The sequence below is a fragment of the Sipha flava genome, unplaced genomic scaffold (assembly GCF_003268045.1).
Source record: "Sipha flava isolate LNK unplaced genomic scaffold, YSA_version1 39_pilon_pilon, whole genome shotgun sequence".
Classification (NCBI taxonomy): Eukaryota; Metazoa; Arthropoda; class Insecta; order Hemiptera; family Aphididae; genus Sipha; species Sipha flava.
In genome coordinates, this window is record NW_020273107.1 from 2,028,097 (window position 1) to 2,051,574 (window position 23,478).

The 23,478-nt window shown below is 27.9% G+C and overlaps 1 protein-coding gene and 1 pseudogene across 2 annotated transcripts; both read left to right on the forward strand.

Annotated features, from left to right (window-relative positions):
• Positions 1-72: 72 nt before the first annotated feature.
• Positions 73-17,328, forward strand: LOC112688485 (peptide transporter family 1-like). Of its 2 annotated transcripts, XM_025561699.1 has the most exons (15): positions 73-186; positions 12,048-12,120; positions 12,198-12,339; positions 12,416-12,508; positions 13,962-14,236; positions 14,321-14,403; positions 14,505-14,675; positions 15,115-15,366; positions 15,437-15,685; positions 15,940-16,046; positions 16,111-16,248; positions 16,336-16,435; positions 16,512-16,640; positions 16,811-16,915; positions 16,988-17,328. In XM_025561699.1, the coding sequence occupies exons 1-15, from the start codon at positions 166-168 to the stop codon at positions 17,138-17,140; spliced, it is 2,091 nt and encodes a 696-aa protein (XP_025417484.1). In that variant the 5' UTR covers positions 73-165; the 3' UTR covers positions 17,141-17,328. The 2 variants fall into 2 exon arrangements, with proteins under 2 accessions (XP_025417484.1, XP_025417485.1); XM_025561700.1 differs by lacking the exons at positions 16,811-16,915; positions 16,988-17,328 and having other exon boundaries at positions 16,501-16,605.
• A 3,156-nt stretch (positions 17,329-20,484) lies between these two features.
• Positions 20,485-21,505, forward strand: LOC112688605 (annotated as a pseudogene).
• Positions 21,506-23,478: the final 1,973 nt, after the last annotated feature.

Consider the following 23,478-nt stretch of genomic DNA (forward strand, 5'->3'; position numbering starts at 1 on the left):
TGTAATTAGTTTTTTTTCACAAATAGAGTAAGTAACTATTACATTAATCACTATTTCAAATTTCAAGTTTGTACGTTATTGAAAAATAACATTGAGTGACTGAGTGGTGCATGATATTATCTAACTGGATAAATCAGTCTTTGTAATACAGTGCCCGGACATACAATGTCTAAAATATTTGGCGAAGTAAGTAATACATATTTATTTCCCATACATACTAGTATTTTTATACAATGCTAAAACTGGTGTGGGCAACCTGAATATAAGAATTATGTTATAGTGTATTTTATGTGGCTAATTTTCATTGAATACATCACTTATAACACTATGATCTCTTTTCTTTCCTTTAGTTAAACTTGATAGTATTGATCATGTTCTTCTTACAAAAAGTAAGATCGATCCTATAATGTTAAATAAAAAATATGTATTTAATTAGTTTAAATTTAAATTTCAGTAAAAATAATGGCTTGTAAGAAATTAAAAGTATAATATATTATAATATAAAATTTAATGTTAAAATATTTCATTTTAATTTTTCTTATTATTAGAACATTCATGAGTGATATACCAATAATAAACTGAGTATATTTTCATAAAAATATGCTAATTTTCTAATCTATTTCTGGTTTTATAATGTTGAATAATATTATGTCCGTATCAGACAGGAAAGGATTGAGAAATCATTCACGAGATGGTGGGGGTATAGTCGTAAATATACAAATAGAATGTATGTATTGTAAGTTGTAGCTTTAGGAACAAAGTCAAATTTTATAATAGTTAAGGGAATAAAAAAACATAATATCATGTTATTACAAATTAATAGCATACTTTATTTGAATATTAATAAATAAATAAAAGTTTAGTCTGGAGTATCATTACATTTTGTAATGTAAGACCAGTTTCGAAATCATCAGATATACAACTTAATAAAATTCCAACTGAATAAGAAATAATAAAATCGCAACATTTTTTGTTTTTTCAAATCCTTTGAACTCATAATTGTTTGGTTATTAGTTTGGACTAATATTTTTATAATTTTTATGGATAACTTTACCATAAACATTTTGTCACATTTTATCGACAACAATGTTTTTTGTTCTATTTCTTGGTCTGGATCGGATTTATGTATAACGATCGCACGACGGAAGGACTCTTTTTCATTCGGCCGTCGCCTGGGCCCGTTGCTCCGGCAAAATCGGCTTTGAATTTCGTCTGCACTCCTTTCCGTCGTTTTTGAACGAAAGTGCTTCAATTCAGACCGTGTGGATATCGTCCTCGTTGCTAATAGGGTTCGAACATTTTTCCCGGCCGCCCAACGTGTTCGGTCCGTTCCGTTTCCAGGCCACCAGAACTACCAGTTGGCAGTGTTTTTAAATATTTATCGATTTCGACGCAATATGTTATACCAAAGTGAAACTTATTCGATCACTAAGCCGTTGTGCGACTATTTGAAGTAAAAGCGTTGTTTGATCGTGAAAAATGTGTGTGCAAAATAATCCTATTGCATTATAGCGAAGAAACTCGTGACCAAATTTACCGCGAAATGGCTCCTCGACTAACATTTGCTTTATTTTTGTACATCACTGTGCCTACAATTTTGATGACTAGTGCAAAAGTATTTTTGAGACCCTTTAAGGTGCATTCGCAGTAGTTGCGTAGAACCATGTAATGTACCACCGTCGGCTCACTCACAACCGTCTGCATGCAATCATTATTCGAAAAACAAATTAATAATTTTTCAAGTACGTAATTGACGAATATAAAAGTTCTTATCTGGAGCATTGATGATGTGTAATATTTGACACCAGTTTTGTCTGATAAAAAATTGTTAAACATAAAAATTAAATTTAAATGTTAAGGAGGTACCATTTACATTTTTACATTAAGGAAATTTAGTTTAGCAAAATTAAAGTTATAGGAAAACCATTGATTATAAATATTATTAATTATAAGTATGTATAAAGAATAATAAAAATCGTTGTTAAAAAAAAAAAAAAAAATCGGTATAAAACTAAGATTTTATTAATAGTTTCTTGGTACTTTAATTTTAATAAAAAAATAAATTGGCTACATATCTTATTTTTAAAATAGGTTCGTACATTTATGATATTACAAGCTAAATTATTCAATTTCTCCCGGGAGATAATTTGCTATTTTAGACCAGAAAACGCATTATTTCTTGAAAATGTTCAACATATAAAATTGAAAAATGCGTACAAACAACGTATTACTATGATTGTTAAAACAAAACATTTTATTTCTTAAATTTTTATTTTTTATTCATACTTATCGCATGCTTAAATAATACATGAGCGAATAATGTGCTGTTAGTAAACATGACAGTTCAGTGATTCTTATAGAAAACACTGAAAATCCATATTTAATAGCATATTCATATATACATGCACTGAATATTTTAATAGAGAATTAGAAGTGTATAAATCTGAATTCCGTTAGTTATTTTTTGAGTCTCAACGAAAAAAAATCGGTTTTATCAAAAACTGGTGTACTGCAAATTTCCTACTTTTTGACGTTTAGATTAAGATTAAAATAACTATTGGGAAATTTATAAAAGGACGATTCAAAATACGATTTGTAAAACTAGTGATTAATATGACAATAATATAGAATTTTTAGGTTATTTTAAAATTATTAATTTTCCCCATATAAAACACATTATAAAAATAAATATCAACCTCCAAATATTTTAAATAATCAAACACGTATATCTAAAATACATTTCGTAAAAATGAATGTATACATAAGTAAATAGTATATATAGAAAAATGAATCAATACGTAGTCTGGAGTATTACGATTTGTATACTGTACAACTAATTTCGAAATAAAAATTCATCATCAGGTAATCCACAAAATCTAAAATTCGCGATTAAGACTAGGTTTACGTATTTATTTATAAATAATATAATTTATTTATACATATCTCCTATACATTGTTCACATATTTAACGATATCCTAGTACGTTTTTGTGTGTCAAATCTACCTGTCATTCAGGCCATTGTTCATAATCCAATATTCGGGTGTACTCGTAAATACTTAATAACAATATTTTATAATTTAAGGCCATAAACATCATGTGTTACTTATTTGATAAATATAAATTTTACGAGATAGACGAGTCCTTGCAATCCCGCACCAGGACTATAAATATTAATTATTATACTGTGTCTGCGCACATTTTCAGCGCACGACCATTTTTTTTTTCAACTAAATAAAATATATTAATAACGTTCAATCGTCAGTGGTCTTAGAAGTTGGTCCGTAGTCGAGATACACGGTATCCAAAAGTTGTTGCCCTGAGTAACCGCAAACCACGTCAGCATCTCTAATCAGTCTTATAATTACTTTGGGTTTTTTTTTTTTTTTTTTATATATATATCTTATGCCAAAAAGTTTAGCCTAGTACAACGTACGTAAGTATAATAGATCACAAAGAATGGTGTAGAGAATAAAAAAATTTGACGGCTTTTCTCGAGGTCGTTTTACAAAAAAAAACAACAAACAACTTAGTGAGCTAAATTTTTCCCGAATGAAAGGGATTTTCGTCTACATAAACCTCATTCGTTAGAATACATTGGTAATCATGTACACACTTATCCAAGATTTAAAAAGTTAAAAAATTTAATTACTTTTAGTTACTTAACGAGCAAATTTTATTACGTAAAAGTAAATTTTGAAATGACGTCAACAACGTACACGTTTCATACCCTGCTTGATTTATGTATGTATAGGTATAACGACATAAATGTGTAAACTATGGAGGAGAGATATGAATAATTCGAATAATTACTGTACAGTCGGATGTGTGATGATGTAATTCAGAATCCATAAACCTGGGATTCATTGTATTTATCCTGTCTTAAAATGATTATAAAAACAAAGATTCGTTACGGCGTAACACTCAACTTTAGTCAAAACTTAAACTTGAATTATTTTAAAATCGAATATAGAGTAATTTTATAAGATTCTCTTTGGTTTGTTTTTCATGTATATCAAGTTGATATTTAAGTTTTATTGTAAGTAAACTAGTAAATTAATTTTGGCTGATAATATAAACATATTCCATTCAGTTAGTAATCACGTTGAAGCTGATTTAATTTAATATGATTTAGATATGAATGGTGTACTAACAATAACGTTACTCTTAATACTAATAAGCACCAGATAATGTAATTTTCTGGAACTCGAATAGTCACAAAATGTATTTAAAATTTCAATGATGAAACACTACGTTGGATTTATTAAGGACCTTGGTAATTTTTTTGAACTTTTTGGTTGTTATGTTAACATATTCTTTGTATTCTCCACTTAACCATGTAGCACTTAAATAGCGATATTTGTAATTAAACTTATACTTTTTGTACACATTTTTCTCAAGAAAAATTAACTGTCTGGAGTTCATAATTCGTTTTACCTTCCTAACTTCTACTGATAATACTTGGTCTAAAAATACATTTTATCTTCAAACAAAATTACTAACTATGCAAGTAATACTCTCCAATTATAATTATGAAAATTTTAAATTAACTAAAAATCAATTTATTTATCACCAAACTTTGATTCACTTAAAACTTACAATTTAATTTTTTGAAAATTATTGATTCTTGATTTGATTTTAATGTAATTTATTTTTCAGTTATATTTTATATACAAAATTACTCATAACAATTTTCTTGGTCAATTATTTGTTTTTCTCTTGTTTCGTTTATTTTAATTTATTCGAATATATATAGTTGTAATTTTAAAGTTGTAATAATTGTAATACTGATAACTAATGTAAACAATTAAAATGTACGGTCATTTCATTATTAATATTTATATAATTAATTTTATTGTAATTTAATGTTTGTATATTATTATTTAGGAACGATTGTCATAATTATTTAATTAAGGTAATTGGACCTGGTCCCTTTAAAACTAAAATTAATTTTAAAAAAATGTTATTTTCATTAAGCGTTAAAATAAATTAACACTATTTTAAATTTACAAAATAACATAATGAACATTAATAATAGCAAAAACGCATAAAAATCCATAATTTCTAATATTTATCAAATTTTAATCTTACATTACCTACATAAATCACCACGTGTGTAAATATATTTACAACCATTAGTATCATGAGCTATAACACTATATGGCAATGTAATACATATTACAAATTAATTTATATCGTATTATCACTATTTCTTTCTCTTTAAGATTTAATAATTTTTAAAACGTTTATCTGTCGATCAATTTATGATTTGTATTAATTGTAAACATTTTTTTTAGCATTAATATATTTAAATGTGTCACATTTTATGAAAATTCTACATAATCAGGGCTGGACAAGTTAACGATTTTTTTTTAACTCGTCAAGTTAAGTTATTTTAAAATAAAAAAGATAAATTAAATTAAAAGTTACTTATATTTTTTCGTTAATTCGTCAAGTTAAAAGTTAACTTAGTTTAAAGTAAAAATTTTGTAATTTGCAAAAAAAAAATTGCACACATAAATTGGTTTTTTTACGCTCAAGAAAATTTCTGGGGAAATTTAAAATAATACATAAAAGTATTAACTAGCTATCAAAAAACTAAAAATCAAAAATAATAAACTTTCACAGAAATATAATAAGCTAATAAAGTAATAACAATATATTATAAATTCTAACGAGATGTGAACTGAACACATGCTAGTTGAATAATGAAATTAAATTGGAAATTTTACCACAGTTGTTTTGTGATTAATCTCTCATCGTCACTCGCTCTCGTGGTATTTATTATTTTCACAGAATATTCTTAAGATTTACATAGGTTTATAGTGTTTATACAATAACAATGTTATAAAAATATAATAATAAAATATAACCCATATAATGACTATTAAAGTTTATTTTTCATATTATTTTCGTCTACAGGAAATTCATATTAAAATAGTAAATTATAAATATATTAAAAACCTCATTTAATAAATTACATTATTTTCTACACTAAAATTATCTTAATTTACCTACTTTTAAATAAAATTAACTTAAAGTTAACACGTTAATCTTAAAAAAAAGTAACTTATTAAGTTAAAAGTTAATTTGTAAAAATAGTACAGAGTTCATTAACTTAATTAAAATTAACTTAACATTTTAACTTAATTTTAACTTTTAACTCGTTAATGCCGAGCCTTGTACATAATTATACAAATTTTACAACATACCTACAATTTTATGTTAATTATGCTGAATCATAATTGATTAGGAGGTATAAGAAGATTTAGATAATATGACAAGGTTGGATCAAACATCTAATTAGGATCAGGCATTTCATAGAATAATTGGTGTAATATAGCTGATCATCGTCGTATGTAGATTCTTAAGAAGTTTTGGACTCCCCTCCAAAAAAAATAATGTGACAATATTGTATTAAAACCGTCTACATTTATTTTTATTAGCTATTATTTTGTTCTGAATATACTTTATTTGTTTCCAACAGTGGTGATACTTGCTTCCAGTACCCCCCCCCCCTAGATCCGACAATATAATATGATGAAAAAATAATATAAAATAAGATATAATCAATAATAATTAATAATAATTGTTATAGATTACGCTATTGAACTATAACATTTTAGTGTGTTAATTTTAATGAGGATTGTCTGGTCGATGATAATTATGGAATGATTCATAATAATGCTGTATTGGAAATTTACCTTACTAAGTGCTTGCAATGTGTTCAAATGGTTGTGTTAAGTACTACAATATGTAGTAACAAATAAAAGTGAAAATAATTTTTCTGCTGATTAACTATAGTTATGAAACGAAAAATGAAGTAGTGCCGTATTCATTTTAGGCCACGGCACATGGAAATAAGGTTCTATGCTACTGGTTAGATGTAACTTATAGATACGTGGTTCTCAATACACAAAAAACATAGACAAAGCGGCATCAGATGTACTTACAGTCTTCAAAAATACTCGTTGGAGATCCTGATAACGATAAACATTTTAATAAATACATTATAACTTATACTGATATAAAAAAAAGGTAAAATGATAGCTTTGATTTAATAAAAAGGTTAAGAAGACCTGATTTTTTTTTAATGAATGTGATTGAATAATGAATAGAGTGGCAATTATACTACAACTAAAATGTATCAGGAAATACAAATTATTTATTAGTAGGCAGATTTATACTTACAGAATTTTATAAAAATATTCTGGCATATTAAAAAAAATGACGTTTGTTGGTAGGTGTCTACAGATTTTAATGATTTGGATACACATGATAAATTTACTGTAACCGCCAAAAATAGCCTTGAAAAATAATTCAAGCGACATAACTTCCCGTAACCAAGAAAAATAGTTTCATGCATCGTTGTTTGATAGTATTAGAGATCACAGATTGGTGTGCGGTGGTTAGAGGAAAGATAATTTCTAGTAGCTTACAAGTATAAGTAAATTATTCTGTTAAGATCCTAAAGTCCTTTAACTTTAAAGAAATTGTTGTGTTTCATTATGAATATCAATAAGATGTAGGTTTTACTTTAATAATTAAAAATACAAAATGAAAATATTTCACTAATAGTTATTGAACATGATGCAGCATATTGTTATCTTTCAATCAAAAAATAAAATATTTTAATTACACAATTCCGCTTTATGAATGAAAATTACACGTATGTAACAAGTATGGTATGAACAAGGTTAAAATATCTTGTCTTGTTCATACGCGCATTCAATACCAAACAGCATAGCTATTCGGTAGTTATTTAAAGCATATGTGCGATAAGATAGTTTGATTTGTTTTAAAATCCAGTATAAGTGCAAGAACTAATCCTAAAAAAATAATGGTGAGTGCAATGTAATTTGGATACGTTACTATAGCCTATAGAATCATAAAATTAATAAACTTTTTTTTTTATACTACAAGCTTTTTAAAATGGTCAGATTTTAATTAATTTTATTTATTATTTTGTATTTTTTATTTCATCAAACTATATCTATTATTTAGTTAATAAGTATAAATACCATAATAAAAAAATGTAAATGTTTACTGATTTTATCAATAGTTATTTAGTTATGTATTGTATTTAAATATTGAACTTTTCTTATGAACGACAACTTTAATTTTTATGAATAGTTATTAACAAATAAAAAATTTTGCATCTATGGTCCTAAACATAATTTTACGGTTCTATAACTTCTACACATCTATTTAAGTTCACAGACTTCTAACCAATAAATTACATATTTAAACATTATTCTAAACGATTTGAACACTATTTTACGAATAAACGCAAACATATGTTTAAAATACGTCCAGTTAAGTTGTTATTGTTTTATAAGACTTTATCTTTAATTGCATCATCATTTATACTATAATTAGTTGACAATATAATTTACTATGATTATTTTATTGAATATTCACGGGCCTCTCATTTATTTAATATTTTAAGCTGCTATAGCTGCATATAGCTCACTTTGGAGTACCAGTTACAATCACTCTTTTTGATATTATACAAGATGAATAAATTCATGTCGGCTTTAACATGGTATGTATATATGCGAATCATTTATCTTAGAACATATTTTTTTAACATAAATCAAGCATAATTAGATCATTTTTATTACTTCAATTATTCTCATCTAAATTTCAGACTAATTTCTAATAAATATATTTTATTGCCGTCTCAATACTTAGAAATATTTTTAGTGTCAAAACCATGTAAATACTTAGTTTTTAAACTTTATAAATTTTTATTCAAATTCATTGATAATCAGTGGCGTAATTATAGGGGGCAAGGGGGGGGGGCAAGTGCCTTTCATAATAAATTTATAAATAATATCATAATATAATAATGTCTACTGATCCATATATTATACAGATTATTCATTCGTATAAAAGTTGTGTTGTGTTGGCAATGTAAACTAAGTTTCGATTCGACTTGTATAATTTAACAAAAAATAAAATATTTTTAAAATCTAAATTATTTTATTTTTGGTTAAGTTAAAATAACTTTTAAGTTTTCAAATTGAACTCTTTTAAAATTTAAATAGTTTAATTTGAAATTATATGAAAATATTGTTAAACTATTATTGATTATAATTAGGGCTGGGATTTTAATGCCCTAAAAAACCCCGAAAAATGTCCTAAAAAAAATGCTTTTATGACCTAAAAACTCTAAATAATGCTCTAAAAAAACCGAAAAATGCCCTTAAAAAATGCTTTTATGAACTAAAATTTTTTTTATTTTTAATAATTTTAGTATAAATTACAATAAAAAGTTTTAAAAAATGTATTATAAAAATCTATTATAAGTGTAAACTCTAAATACATAGTTTTAGTATAAATCTAAAAAAAAAGTTGTACACATAGACTTAATCTCATAGACATGGACTTCGTTCAATCTGAACAAAAAATATTTTTATAAATTATTTAATACGTTTAGATCGTATATTTATTTAACCGTACATTCTGAACTGTTACACTGAACCACGAGAGCTTGTTTCAGATTTTCAAATAAAAATGATATTCTGTTGTCTGCCAGTAAGTTCTTGTAGTTATTTATCAATTCGTCAACATTTGGAAAATGTATTCTTATTTCTTCGGCAACTCTATGCAAGGCGTGCGCCAAGCATGTAACATGTATCATTTTCGAATAATAAGTTTGAATCGATGTGGCTGCTTTTACCATGTACAGAGCAGCGTCACTTAAAAATAAAAGGACATTATCGTGTATTATTCCTTTTGGCCATAATATTGATAAAGACTTATCCAAAACTTTGGCAATTGTACTGTGATTGGTTTTTTCTAATACTTCTGAATTTAATAAAAACATTTTACCTATGTTACCTACTTCTAATGTACCTATTATAACATTGGCAACATAACGACCATTAGCGTCCGTCGTTTCATCGATAGAAATCCATAATTTTTTATTTTCTACGTATGACCTAATCATCTGTATAGTTTCATCGTAACATATACTGACGTAATTTTTTCGTAATGTGGAGCGATCAGGCGTTTGTTTATTGGTATATTTTTCCAAAAATTTAGAAAACGCAGGATTTTCGAGTTTATTTAACGGAATATTACATGACAAAAATGTACGAGTTAAATCTAAAAAATATTCCGACCTGTTTGGTACGTCTGTAATAAAACTTTGTGTATTATTTTTTTCGTTTTGTAATTTATTCCGTTCTACTCCATTGATGTGTTTATCTCTTGACAAATGTTGTACGGCAAATCGTTTTTTCAGCAGTAACTTTTACGTTGCATATTTTACAGAATAACACCAATCCGTCGGTTGAAAAAATATTATGTCTAAATTCTTGTACAAACGCACGCAGTCGACTCGTTGTCGAACATTTTACTTTTGGCATTTTTATATTAAATTACCAAAAAAAAATTAACCTGAGTAATAAAACGGTGTTAACCACGACAAAACTCGTACTGAACGTCGAACGATATCATCAGACGTCGATTTTACCGATTTAAGATTATTTAACAGGAAATGCAGGTAGAGGTTATTGTCCGATAATGGTGACAAATCGATAATATAATACGAATTACAAGTACCTACTTATAATCTGTTATATTTATTTAAAAACCATGTTGGTGCAAAAATCTTAAAATAAAATTTCAAATTCATGCACTTGGTTTCCAAAAACTCAAAAAATGCTCCAAAAATTCTAAAATGCCCTAAAAAATTAAGAAAATGACCTAAAAAGTAAATAATGCCAAAAAATGCCAAAAATGCAAAAAAAATGCAAAATAAACTTTCTTATTCTCATTCAAATGTACATAAAACAAATTTGTGACAAGACGAGCATTGCACAGTAAGCTTTGAAAAACAATGCAAAGTGCATCGAAATCCCAGCCCTAATTATAATGTAATGTCGAGTTATAAAATATATTTATATATATATATGTAAAATAACTCTCAAAAATGAGATATAATAATACTTGAGTAGTAAATAATAATATTATAATTTATTAGACTTGCAATATCACAGGATAGTTATCGGTTAATAACAAATTAGTAGCTGATAGGAAGAAATATTTAAAATTATAAAATATTAAAATTGATGAATTATTATATTCTTAAATTAGAGAAACTCTAACAATAAAATTGTTATTATTTCAAGTCTATAATAAAAAGTATAACATATAACCATATTTTTTTCAAACATGAATACATAATTGGCATATTAGTAGACACAACAAATCAAAGACAATAAGCAACTAATTAACTGTTTTGTATCGTTAAGAATCTCAGCGTTACGAAAATAGTGATTTTTTGCAATATAATCTAACGTCTCTCTCGAACTGGTCAAGGGCTACGATTCGTTATGCTTTATGTAGTTTTACCATAACATGAATGAGCCTTATTGTAGAGAGTGTCCGATTTAAAAATCAGTACGAAAATAAGGGACTTATTTCAATATTTCATAAATTTAAATTATAAATATAAAATCTTGTGCAATTATAAGAATAATAATACGAGTATTATTATTCATTTATTATAAAATAATAACGAAAAAATATTTTATGTGAAAAATATAAACATATTATATGAAGTGAAATTAATTAAGAATGGTCGTCAATTTGTCGGACCGCATTTATCATGCAACATAAATAACCCTTACCCGTCTACGGCCGTTAGTCGAACACTTGATTTCAATAGTTAAATAGATTTTAAAAATGGCAACTTTTAAACTTCCAGCGTACTAGCGTGAGTCGCCGAAAATTCTCAAATCACCCATTCGAAAACTCACAGCGACTGACACAGTGTTATCAACTCCAATGTCATCGAGTTGACAATTGGCGAGAACGCAACGCCACACCGTTTTCAAATAGTTAAATGACAAAAATAACATAATTACTACATTATTTATAAAAAAAAAACCCATTATTACGCTTACAAAATTAAATTTAATTATTATGTGTTCCGGGTTTTAAATGTGAACGAATCTAAACTTAACGATAACAATAATTGTTGTCGTTAATTATTAAGTGTAACATTTTTCTGAATATTTTATAATTTATGTTTTAGAAGTATCCAAAGTCTGTTTGGTTCATTGTACTCAATGAATTTTGCGAACGGTTCAACTATTATGGATTAAGAAGTAAGTCAACAATCTCGATAACGAATTAAAAATTATTAATACTAATTTCATCGATCTGTGGGACAATTAACTTTTAGCCGTTTTAATGCTATACTTAACGACTGTTTTGAAGTTCAACGGAGATGATTCGACGATCATATATCACAGTTTCGTATTTCTAGCATATTTCATGCCATTGCTAGGTGCGATTATTGCAGACTCATATTGGGGAAAATTCAAGTGCTTTTTAAATATTCAAATAAATCTATAAGGCTTATTATAATTATTTTGTTTTCTAATTGCACCATTTGTTTAGAACAATTGTGCGACTATCAATGGTGTATGCTGTGGGAAATGTTGTACTCACTGGTGCTTCAATGGCAGATATGTTTACTCTTGATGTTCAAAAGTTTGTTAACTATTATTATACGTACACTAAAGAGCGTATATATTTCTAAAATATTTAATTATAATTTGATACCAGTTCCGTAAATACTAAGGATTGTAAAGTAAAAATCCGGCCTAAGAGTGATTAGGATGTAATATTTCGGTTCGCTTAAAATAAAAAATAAAATAAAAAAAATAAAATGTAAATAAAATATAGATTCATCAAATGCTTTAATTGAACGCAATGGCAAAACAAGAAGTTCAACCAGTGGCGTATTTGAAATAATTGTTCAGGGGGTGAGGGCAAAAATCAAAATCTGTATATTTAATTTTGACAAATGAACATCAAAACGTTCACTATTCTAAAAACATAAAATATTTTAATCAATACGAAACTCATACTCAAACAAAATCAACATTAAACTATAAATTATAATAAAAATAAACTATTAGCAAAGAAAATGTATTATTGTTTATAACTATAGATTTATTTTTATGTTGCCTATGATTATAACAAAGTTATAAAATTATAAGAAAGTGGTATCATTATTAGAAGTAGCTTTTATTATAATTACAAAATTGGGTACCATTTTTGGTGTGAACGCATTATAGGGGAATAATCATAGTAATGTAATTTTAACTTATAACCACAGTTTCCGCAAAACAGTAAAAAAAAACCTCTGAGAGGGCAAATGCCCCTATTACCTAATCCCTTCCCTCAAATACGCCACTGACCTAAAAAAAAAAATCAGAAGTCCTGATAAGGTCTTCGGAGGCTATTGGATGAAAATAAATTTCAAGAGGACGTGATACATTAGTAATTTAAGCATAAAACTACGTTTTACGCATTACAAATATTATTCGGTGTATATTTATAGTAGAGGCTCCATTTTTTTTAATTATTTTATTTTAAAGATAACTTTATCTGTAATGCATCGTTAGTATTTTTACGCTAATAAAAATGAATATAAAGTTATTTATATGCTAACATTTGTAAATTTTTTTGTTAAGCTGTAAAAAATGATTGAAAACATTATCAACAAATTATAAACGTCGCTACATCGTATATAATGTTTACTATTTTTTAAAACAAAAAGGAACATCTAGTTTGAATTTACACTGTAGAGTTTTGTCCCACAAAATATGGTTTTTGTGCCAAAAATTGTAAATAAATGATAATTATACGTCTAAATATAATCGCACGTCTCGCATACACTTGTACGCACGCCTGTACTATAACCCATATCGTCGCCAATTTGTGGAGTGTTATACCTGGGACACACTTTTGTGTATCACGTCCTCTTATGGCTTCGAATATTGAAACAATTTGAACGTTTTAAACAAGAGAAAACATCCCGATACGCAATAATAAATGAAACGGTTTCGGTGGCGCTGGAATCTATCTTTCGAGGAAAAACGTCATACCGATATGAATGCGCACTTGATGATAAATTAACGATTTTACGATGTTATAGAATTATTGCTCTCCTCGGATTGTTTCTAATATGCGTCGGAACAGGCGGAATAAAACCATGCGTTCTCGCCTTCGGCGGTGATCAGTTTCAATTGCCCCAACAACAAACTCAATTTCAGCACTACGTTACGCATTTCATGATCGCCATTAATGTCGGCGCTTTAATATCGTCGTTCTTAACGCCCGAGCTAAGACACAGCGTACACTGTTTTGGAAGGAACTCGTGCTTTCCTTTGGCGTTCGGAGTACCAGCCGTCCTGATGTTCACCGCCATAGGTAATGCTATATTAAACGGCACCCGAAATTCAGGAATGCCTGAGAATATTTAAATTAACGAGTTGAACGATTGCGGTTATACAGCGGTATTCTTTGCCGGAAAAAATATGTACGTGAAGAAGAAGCCGGGACATAACGTTATTGTCAGAACGTTTGGTTGCTTGTTTGTAAGTGTCAACGTTTATATTATTCTCGGTGGCTTGTATTGGAAATGAAAAAAAAAAAAACAAAAAAAATTCCCCTAACACTTTTCCATCGTTCATTCAAGTACGCATTAAAAACGAAATTGAAATCGACTTCATCTTGTCACCACACCCACTGGCTCGATCATGCTAAGACCGCGTACACCGAGGACGAGATATCGGACACGAGGGCCGCTTTAAACGCGATTACCGTGTTCATAGGGTATCCGGTGTTTTGGGCGCTATACGAACAACAGGCAAGTACGAATAAAAATATTCACTTCATCGTCGTAGATAATGTTCTGAGTAGAGCTTATTCTAAACCGCAGTTGGGCTTATTTTGCGTATTTGAGTAAGATGCGCACTTGATAATAAACTTTTGCATAATTCATTTTCAATTGAATGTTGTTTAGTGTTGTTTTATACATTACAATTTATGAACAAAGTAAAATGGACATTTATTAAAAAAAAATACTTTGAACATGAATGTGCATTTTTTTATGCCTTTTAAATTACTTCACTTAAAAGCTACAAATTTCATCATTTTTTACTATAATTTGGCAGTATATTTTGAGATCATATTTCTATTTTAATAGGTTTATTTAAACAAACTGCGTATCTGATAAAAATCTTTAGAATAATCCCTGGTTCTGAGTAAGCGTTTGGACACGCGTTGACGAAATCTTCTTCGCTTAGGGTTCGCGGTGGACGTTGCAAGCCATGCTGATGAACGGCCGTTTGAACTTTCTGAACTGGACAATCAAACCCGATCAGATGCAAGCCGTAGTTCCACTTTTCGGGCTGTTATTCCTCTTCCTGTTCGACATGATGCTATACCCGTTGTTGGCGAAGATTGGCATCAGAAAACCGTTGCAAAAACTCACGCTGAGCGGTTGTTTAGCAATCGTAGCGTTCCTTTTCGCAGCTCTACTTCAAATGAATATTTTCGTAAGATCGTTGAATACATTTATTTTGCTCCTCGAAAATCGTAAAATCATATTTTTTAATTTCCTGTAAGGGTAAAAGTACTATCGTACCACACGGAGAAGGACGTATCAATATTTATAACGGATTCGACTGCGAAGTGTACGTACGTTCACCATCACTTCGCGTAGACCACATACGCCCACTTGGATTGGTCAATGTTACCTCTACTTTAATATCCGATGCAGACGTTGTCGAAATCGTATTTCATTTCGATCCAGCGTGCACATTGGTCCCCAGTGATTTTGAATTGAATACTGCTTTGACAGTCATTAATGAAAAAGTAAATGCGTTACTTTAATGTATTTTTTTTTTTAATGACAGTCACGTTTATTTATTATTATCAGAACTATAAGCTATACAGTTTACAATATATATTATCGAAATGTTATCTACCTTGCAATCTACTAACATCCCATTTATTTTATTTTTTTCTATTTAACACCTACCATATACTTCACACTTTTACCCATCCGTTTTTTTAAATTTTATTTTTATTTTTACGTTATCAGACATACATATTTAAGTTTAATTTAGGAAGTATCCTACTACTTGAGCAGCTCAAGTCCATACACGATATCATTAAATCGCATTGGCAATTATGACAATTTAATGAAAGACAAATATGGAAACCCAAGCTTGAGGTTATTGAATCAATTTACGTCACTGTGCGTGACACATTTTAGCTGAAAATAATTAATTTTTCAGAATTTTGACCGATCACTCATTTGATTATGACCGTGACAATGTTTCATTAATCAGTGTAGACGATGACACTAACTCGATTAACTCATACTCCCTTTCTTCGTTTCGAGAAATGGATTTTAATTCAGTGGTGGCTGGAAGGTATGTGTATGTTTTTATGTACTATTACAAAGAAAATTGGTTTCGTATAGACATACATTTAATATGATAGCATTGATATAATTTAAGGTATAATTTAATCAGCGACGGTAATACAATTCTCACGTCCATCAATTTAATGCCGGCTACATTATATACGTTGACTTTACAACGGAATGGTGATAAAACGGTAGTATATAACAAAATTATTATATAATATTTGATCTAGTTAATACATTTGTAAATACGTTAAAGAGTTTCTACAGGACATGAAATTGTTCACCACGGATGAAGGCAATTACATTCATATACTTTGGCAACTACCACAATATTTGTGTATGATCATCGCTGATGTAATTTTTGTGGTCACTAGTTCTGAATTTTCGTTTACGGAGGTTAATTACATATTTTACATCACTTTTGCATTGTTTTAAAAATTATGTATTCGTTTTTTACGAATATAAGATATATTATATACATATATGTATATATATTTAAATATATCTCAAATATTATATTTTAATTGTAAAAAAAATTTAATGTTATTTGATCGTTTAATTCTTAGGCTCCAGATGATATCAAATCATTTATATCCGCATTCGGCTTACTAACTACGGCGATTGGAAATTTGATAGTTGTTATAATATCAGCGTTATCTATTAAAAACCAAGTAATAATTGGTGCTATAAATTATAACACAACGTTCTATGTTAATTAATCATTATTTTATCTTTTTATTTAGACATACGAATACCTGCTATATGCTAGTATTATGGGCGTTGACACATTGTTATTAGCTTATTTTAGTGTTGTGTATCGAGGACGCAATATAACAAACGTAAATGAAACTGCGTCAAATAATGAAGACAAGAAAGTAGAAAGTACAGTTTTTTAATAAACTATATTTTTGTATATATTTAATAAAACGTAAAATCATTTGAAAAAACTTATTCCCAAGTATTATTCTTTAAAGAATTACATATTTTTTTATGAAAATTATTGTATTTTACTTAAATGTTTATATAGTAAACACTGTTGCATGCTAACTAATCAATACAATTTATAATGACATTTTATAAATTATATGGCCATTATACAAACAAAAATATGTTTTTTGACAAGATTATATCTCATTTTTCAATTGTTTTTTTTTTTTTTTTTTATGAGTTCAATAACTCACTACGAATTATATTTTTTTTTATTTATTTTTTATTTTTTAAGAACATTCAGTATATTACCATTACAATTCAACAATAACAATAACGAATTATGTTATAAGAATATTATTTTGTTCTGCTCGTTTGATTTATTTACTTAAAGTTTAAAATTGTAATTGGTTTTAATTGTTGTGTTAATATTGTTTTAATATTTTATCGTTGATTGATAAAAATATTTTATGTGTTGCACAAAGAGAATGATTGAAATCGATATAAATAAGTTAAATTAATAAATATGACTGGCACTCGAAAGAGAATAGTTGACATTGGTTATTAAATTTCATTAAAAATATGATAAACTCATATAATAAGAAAAATATCTCTGTAAGGTATTAAATGTATTAATGAATATTAATGAGTTTGCTCGTTGTTTCTATGCAACTTCTACACTTTGCAGACAATGCACTAGAGTAATGGCAAATCAACGGGTACACACATGGATAATATACCGTGAAACTTGTGTAGTTAAATATTTATCAATTTTTGAGTTAGACGAAATAAAATACAAATTGATTTGTTAAAAATAAACTCTGCGAAAATCGTTTTGTTCTTTCTTGGTTTTCCGGTTACATTTTGACATGGGGTTTTCAAGTTAAAGAAATTACTTGTCGGTAAACTCACTAGATTAAATTTACTGTAAATAAAGTTGCCATGACGTAGTACTGTCAGCAGTTTTTCGGATAAATTTTGACGTGGAGTTTTCAAGTTAAAGAGATGACTCGTCAGTATACCCACTAGATTTAATTTACTGTAAATAAAGTTATTATAGCTTGTTGATAATCAGTAATATTATTATGCCTTAATATAATTTGTTCTATACGTACACAAACACACGTGTAGTATCTGATTCTCATTACAAGTTAAAATACAATATTAATTTTATATACTAAAGCAATTCCAACAATAATTTTTCTCATATTGATATTATAATGTATATAGGTACTACAATAAAACAAATGAATGCATGGTATGAAAAAAAAATCATTGTTAGCTGAATATATACCTTACTTCGCTAGTAATTTATAAGTATTTTGTAATCTATAAATCATTTTTTTTTCGACTATCAAAAACTAAAATCTCAACTAAACTGAATATTGTTCGATATTTTTTATTTTACAATTAATTGTTATTTATTAGTTGTATCGTATAATATTTAAATGAATATATAAACTATTTTAGAACTTTTAAAATGCAAACACTACTATCCAGAGCTGTACCATCAAGAACGAATTCCACAGTATAAACTCAAAATTATAAATTAGTGTTAACCATTTTGTAAGAAAATTATGAATTTTCGATACGTTATGTAATATTAATGTAAAATATTTTTTCGGTTTCGATGTGAAAAACCAATTAAGAGTTGTTCAACAATAGGTTTACAATTCAATAATGTAGGAAGGTGTTACGGTTCGTATTGTTGTAAGTAAATATACCAAAACAATCAAATAACACTCGTTGACATTTATAAGGATACTATAGTTTAACTTATCAAGAATACGATTAATCGAAAATAACTAAAATGCATCTAAAATAATGTATTACTAACTCTATTCGATTTGTGAAAAATTCAAGTTTTTTAGGTTCAAAGAATTTTAACTCTACAGAATATAAGGCGTATATATGCGACAACGTCCAACAAGAGCAGTACCGTCTATACATTTCATAAAAGCGCAGCGACTGCAATCAAAACAATTATCAGTTAAATAGAACTATTTAGAATGTTCAGTTTCAAATTATGTGCACCAACGAACACATATTTATATAATTTGATTTTATATAAATACAATATTTAGATTTGTTAGAGACAGATAATTCTCGAGAAGCTGAATAATTTCTGACGTGTTGTTCGGTCGAAAGATTCGGGAAAAAAGTCATTTTAAACTATTTACATTTCAACATTTTTAAAAAAAAATAATTAATTATAATAAAAGTAAAAAAAAAAAAGTATTAAGTTCAGTTTTTTCGTTATCCGTATTTTTAATTTAAATTTAATAATAACGTGAAAATAGATTCAGCTGATGCTGAATATAAATTGGCAAGTATAATTAATTTTCTAAATTTAATTTAAATACATAAAATGTCCATCAACATTTACTGTAAAGAAATAATAATTTGTTAAATGTTAACGAGTTATAAAATGTTGGTTTATTTCATTATAAAATGTATTCTCGTAATATATATATTGTTACGGTTAAGATTAACATCACATTTATTATAAAACATCGTTCTCACGTATTTTAAAAACTCTACAGTCCAACGAGGATAAACTGTGCGTCGTTTTTAAAACATTTATTAAGCAGGCACGTAGCTAAGTATTAGTCCGGCCACCCTTAATATTTTACTAGCAACCTCATGGACCACACAATTTTACTGTAAAAATGCTCAAGGCTCAAATAAAATACCGTACTTAATCCGACTTTAGCTAGGTACTAGAGTAACCAATATATTTTACTCTGCAACATAAAATACAGATAAAGTCGTATGATACACCACTCCATAAACCCGCTTCCTCTGATTCTCACCAAATATTAACTGTCAATTTTGTTTTATTTATATAAACTTATAACTGAACTTTTGGTAATTTATATTATGTACCACCTCAAATTATGCTGAATTATTTATTACAATATATTAAAGTCTATAACAATGTTATTAAGATAAATACTAAGATAAATTCAAAACAATCATCGTCAACCCGAACCGTGGCTGGACTGAAAAAAGATATAAATGAATAATTACGAGTTGTATTAAGTTGTAATAATTAATATAATTTAACCATTTACATTACATCATTAGTATATATGATTTGGATATATTTTTTATGGGGGAAAGGATTGAGTCACTTATGTAAATATGATCACTTAGTATAAATAATAACCATAATTTTAGGTATCCTAATTGTCACTAGAATTTAGACGATTATTCGGCGTAGTATTTTTTTTTTACGTAATATTATGATATTGATGCTTTCGCATTCCGCAAGGAACATTTTATTGTGCACCTTTATTTTTGGATCCTTAAAATGCAAGCTGTTGTTGACGATAAAATGTGTAAGCGTAAATTTCTAAATGTACCTAACATGGTTCAAAGTTTTATACGCCTAATTAGATCGTGATATTAGTCATTAATTCATTATAAATATATGTTCATTTAATAATTTAAAAAGGGAACAGTTACAATTCAACGCTTCGAAAAAAAAAACCAGACGATGATATTATAGATAAATTGTAAACGGCCCATATGTTAGCAAAATGTTAACATTTGAGTATAGTACATACTCAAACTATGATGAAATGCTGTGTTACAACATGCAAATTGTTATTTTTTGCAAATTTTTATATTTTTATACTAAACATAGATAAGTATATTCCATCATTTTTACTCAAACTATTTATGGCCAACATATTCATAAGAAAATAATCACATTAATAACCGCATATTGCACTTATTAAGATAAAAATATATTAAATTGTATTGTTGAAATTATTATTTCTTGTTTCAGAAATATCCAAAGTCTACGTAGTGGATCGCTTTCAATGAGTTATTTGAAAGATTTAGCTATTGCGGTTTTAGAAGTAAGAATTATGTGAATAATTCGTTTTTAAATAATTATTAATTTTAACCCAGCTAATATTTAAAATAATATGTTTTCAGCCGTCCTAGTATTATACCTAACAACAATAATGAAGTTCAATAATGACATTCGACAATAATATACCATAGTTTCATATTCCTAATGTTTTGCATGCCGTTGATTGGAGCCATCTTGGCCGACTCATTTTGGGGGAAATACAAGTACATAATAATGTAGTAGTTGTACCGTAATAAATTTAATAGTGATTTCTATGCCGCATAACGATACGACGATTATGCTACCATAATCATTAATTAAATATTTTTTTTTTAGAACAATTATTAGATTATCAATAATATACATCCTTGGAATCGTTGTACTCGCAGGCTCGTTAATGGCAGACATGTATAGTCTAGACGTTCAAAAGTTACTACAGGTTATACACACTAATCTTGTGGATCAATACTAATTACACTTATTTTCGTTGATTTCACTCTGAATACCGCGTGATCACGACTTCAGGTACCACTAAATATCTCAGGTTATCTTGTATTGAAATTAATATTTCAGAGGCCTAAGGAAGTACTGAAATAAACATTTTCAAGTATTGTCGAATTTTTAACACTTACGGTACACGCATGCGCAATACAACTAACTTTTTTTTTTAATGGCAATCCCAATTTTTTTCAAACAATTTTTGTATAAAAATTTTTTTTCTATTTTTAAAATTAACCAAATAGGAGCAAATTTCAAAAATTTGAAATTAAGTATTATTGGTTTTTACGACATTTTTACCTAAAGTATAAAATTATTAAAAATAATGTCAAATATTTTACGAGTACCTTTATTTTTAATACGTGATATTTTTGTGATTAAAATAATTACAAACTAATTATTTATCACAAATTAATGGGATATATGCTCGCAAAGTTAAGGTTTTATTTAGTTCTCTCCAAAAAAATCTAAAAAAAAAAAAAAACAAAATGTACATTAAATATTTAAAATATATTTTATATTCTACATTTTAGAATCTCATCAACCATCAACTCGATCTTAGCACGTTGCACTGCGGCTTGTATTTTTTTCATTTGGGACCTCAACAAGAACTTCACTCAATTATTTTCTATTGCTTACAATGTTGGTTGGTAGGTCCTCGTTAATTACTACCTCTACGGCTGGTGCAGTTATCAGTTCCCAACGACTTAAAAATTGATTGTCGGTGGTAGATGGTGTTGTCGATGTTGTCAGTCGTAAGGCCTTTCTCGACACGTTCGACCACGGTCTTAATACGTAAGTTCTTGTGAAGGATTGTACTTGTACTTCTGATTACACTTGTAACAAAATTGAATGTCTCCTCGAAGCGTATTTCTATGACAAGTAAATCTTCGGCACACAACTTTATATCTTGTTTCTCCACATTAGATATTTCCACAAACGGTACCATTATCGGTTCGAGATGAGAACACAAGCGGTTATCGGCAGCGGTGGTGTCAATCATTGATACGATTTGTTCGTGTTCTTTCGATTCCACATCGAAGGAATTTTAAGGTGCAGATTTATCTCCGTTTCGAGTTACTATTGATTATTTTTCTCTGATAGTTTACAGGACCGAGCACGACCGAAGTCTTTTGAGGTTTATCACACTCTGTTTGACTATTTGTCTTTCCGATTTCCATTTGTGTGTACTGCTCCTCCAGTGGAATCTCATTCATATTAAACTCGATTTCGGTCACTTCAGTTGTTTCTACGATTGATTTCGCTATCGATTTCGTTATTGGTTCTCAAAAAAAAAAAACAACAGATAATTTATGGTGTCGATGGTGGTATAGACGGTATCAGTTATAAAGCCCTTCTCCAAATTGTTTGATTCCACGTCACAGAATTTTTTTATTGTAGACTCATCAATTATCATCGGATATCGGGTGATCACAAATGGCTGCTTCACATCGACTGCCGTCAAAGTTTTTCGAGAATTATCACTCTTTCTTCAACTTTTTAGCTCTGCAGATTCGATAGCCCATTGACATATATTTGCGCTAAGAAATAAATAAAAATATGAGATCAGTAAATGTAATTTATATATGTATATATATCGCGAAACGTTGGTACGATAGATTTTCTTTAATTTAATATGCCCGAAACCATTACCTTTTTTATAGGTCTTAGCGATGACTCAATTTATATGCATTTAAAATCTGCACGAAAAAAAATTGTATGAGCATTTTTTTAAATAATAAGAATTATCCAATGATATTTTTAAAAGTTATATTTTATTTCTTCGATTACATTTTATTAAAATTATAATTAATGAACACAAGTTAGATTGAAAATAAATTGCTTGATTGCAATGCAAACATCGATAGGAGGAGGTTAGTAGTGATACGCAATAACATTATTTCCATGGTACTGTTTTCAACTTATAAAACCCTGTCATACAAAAAT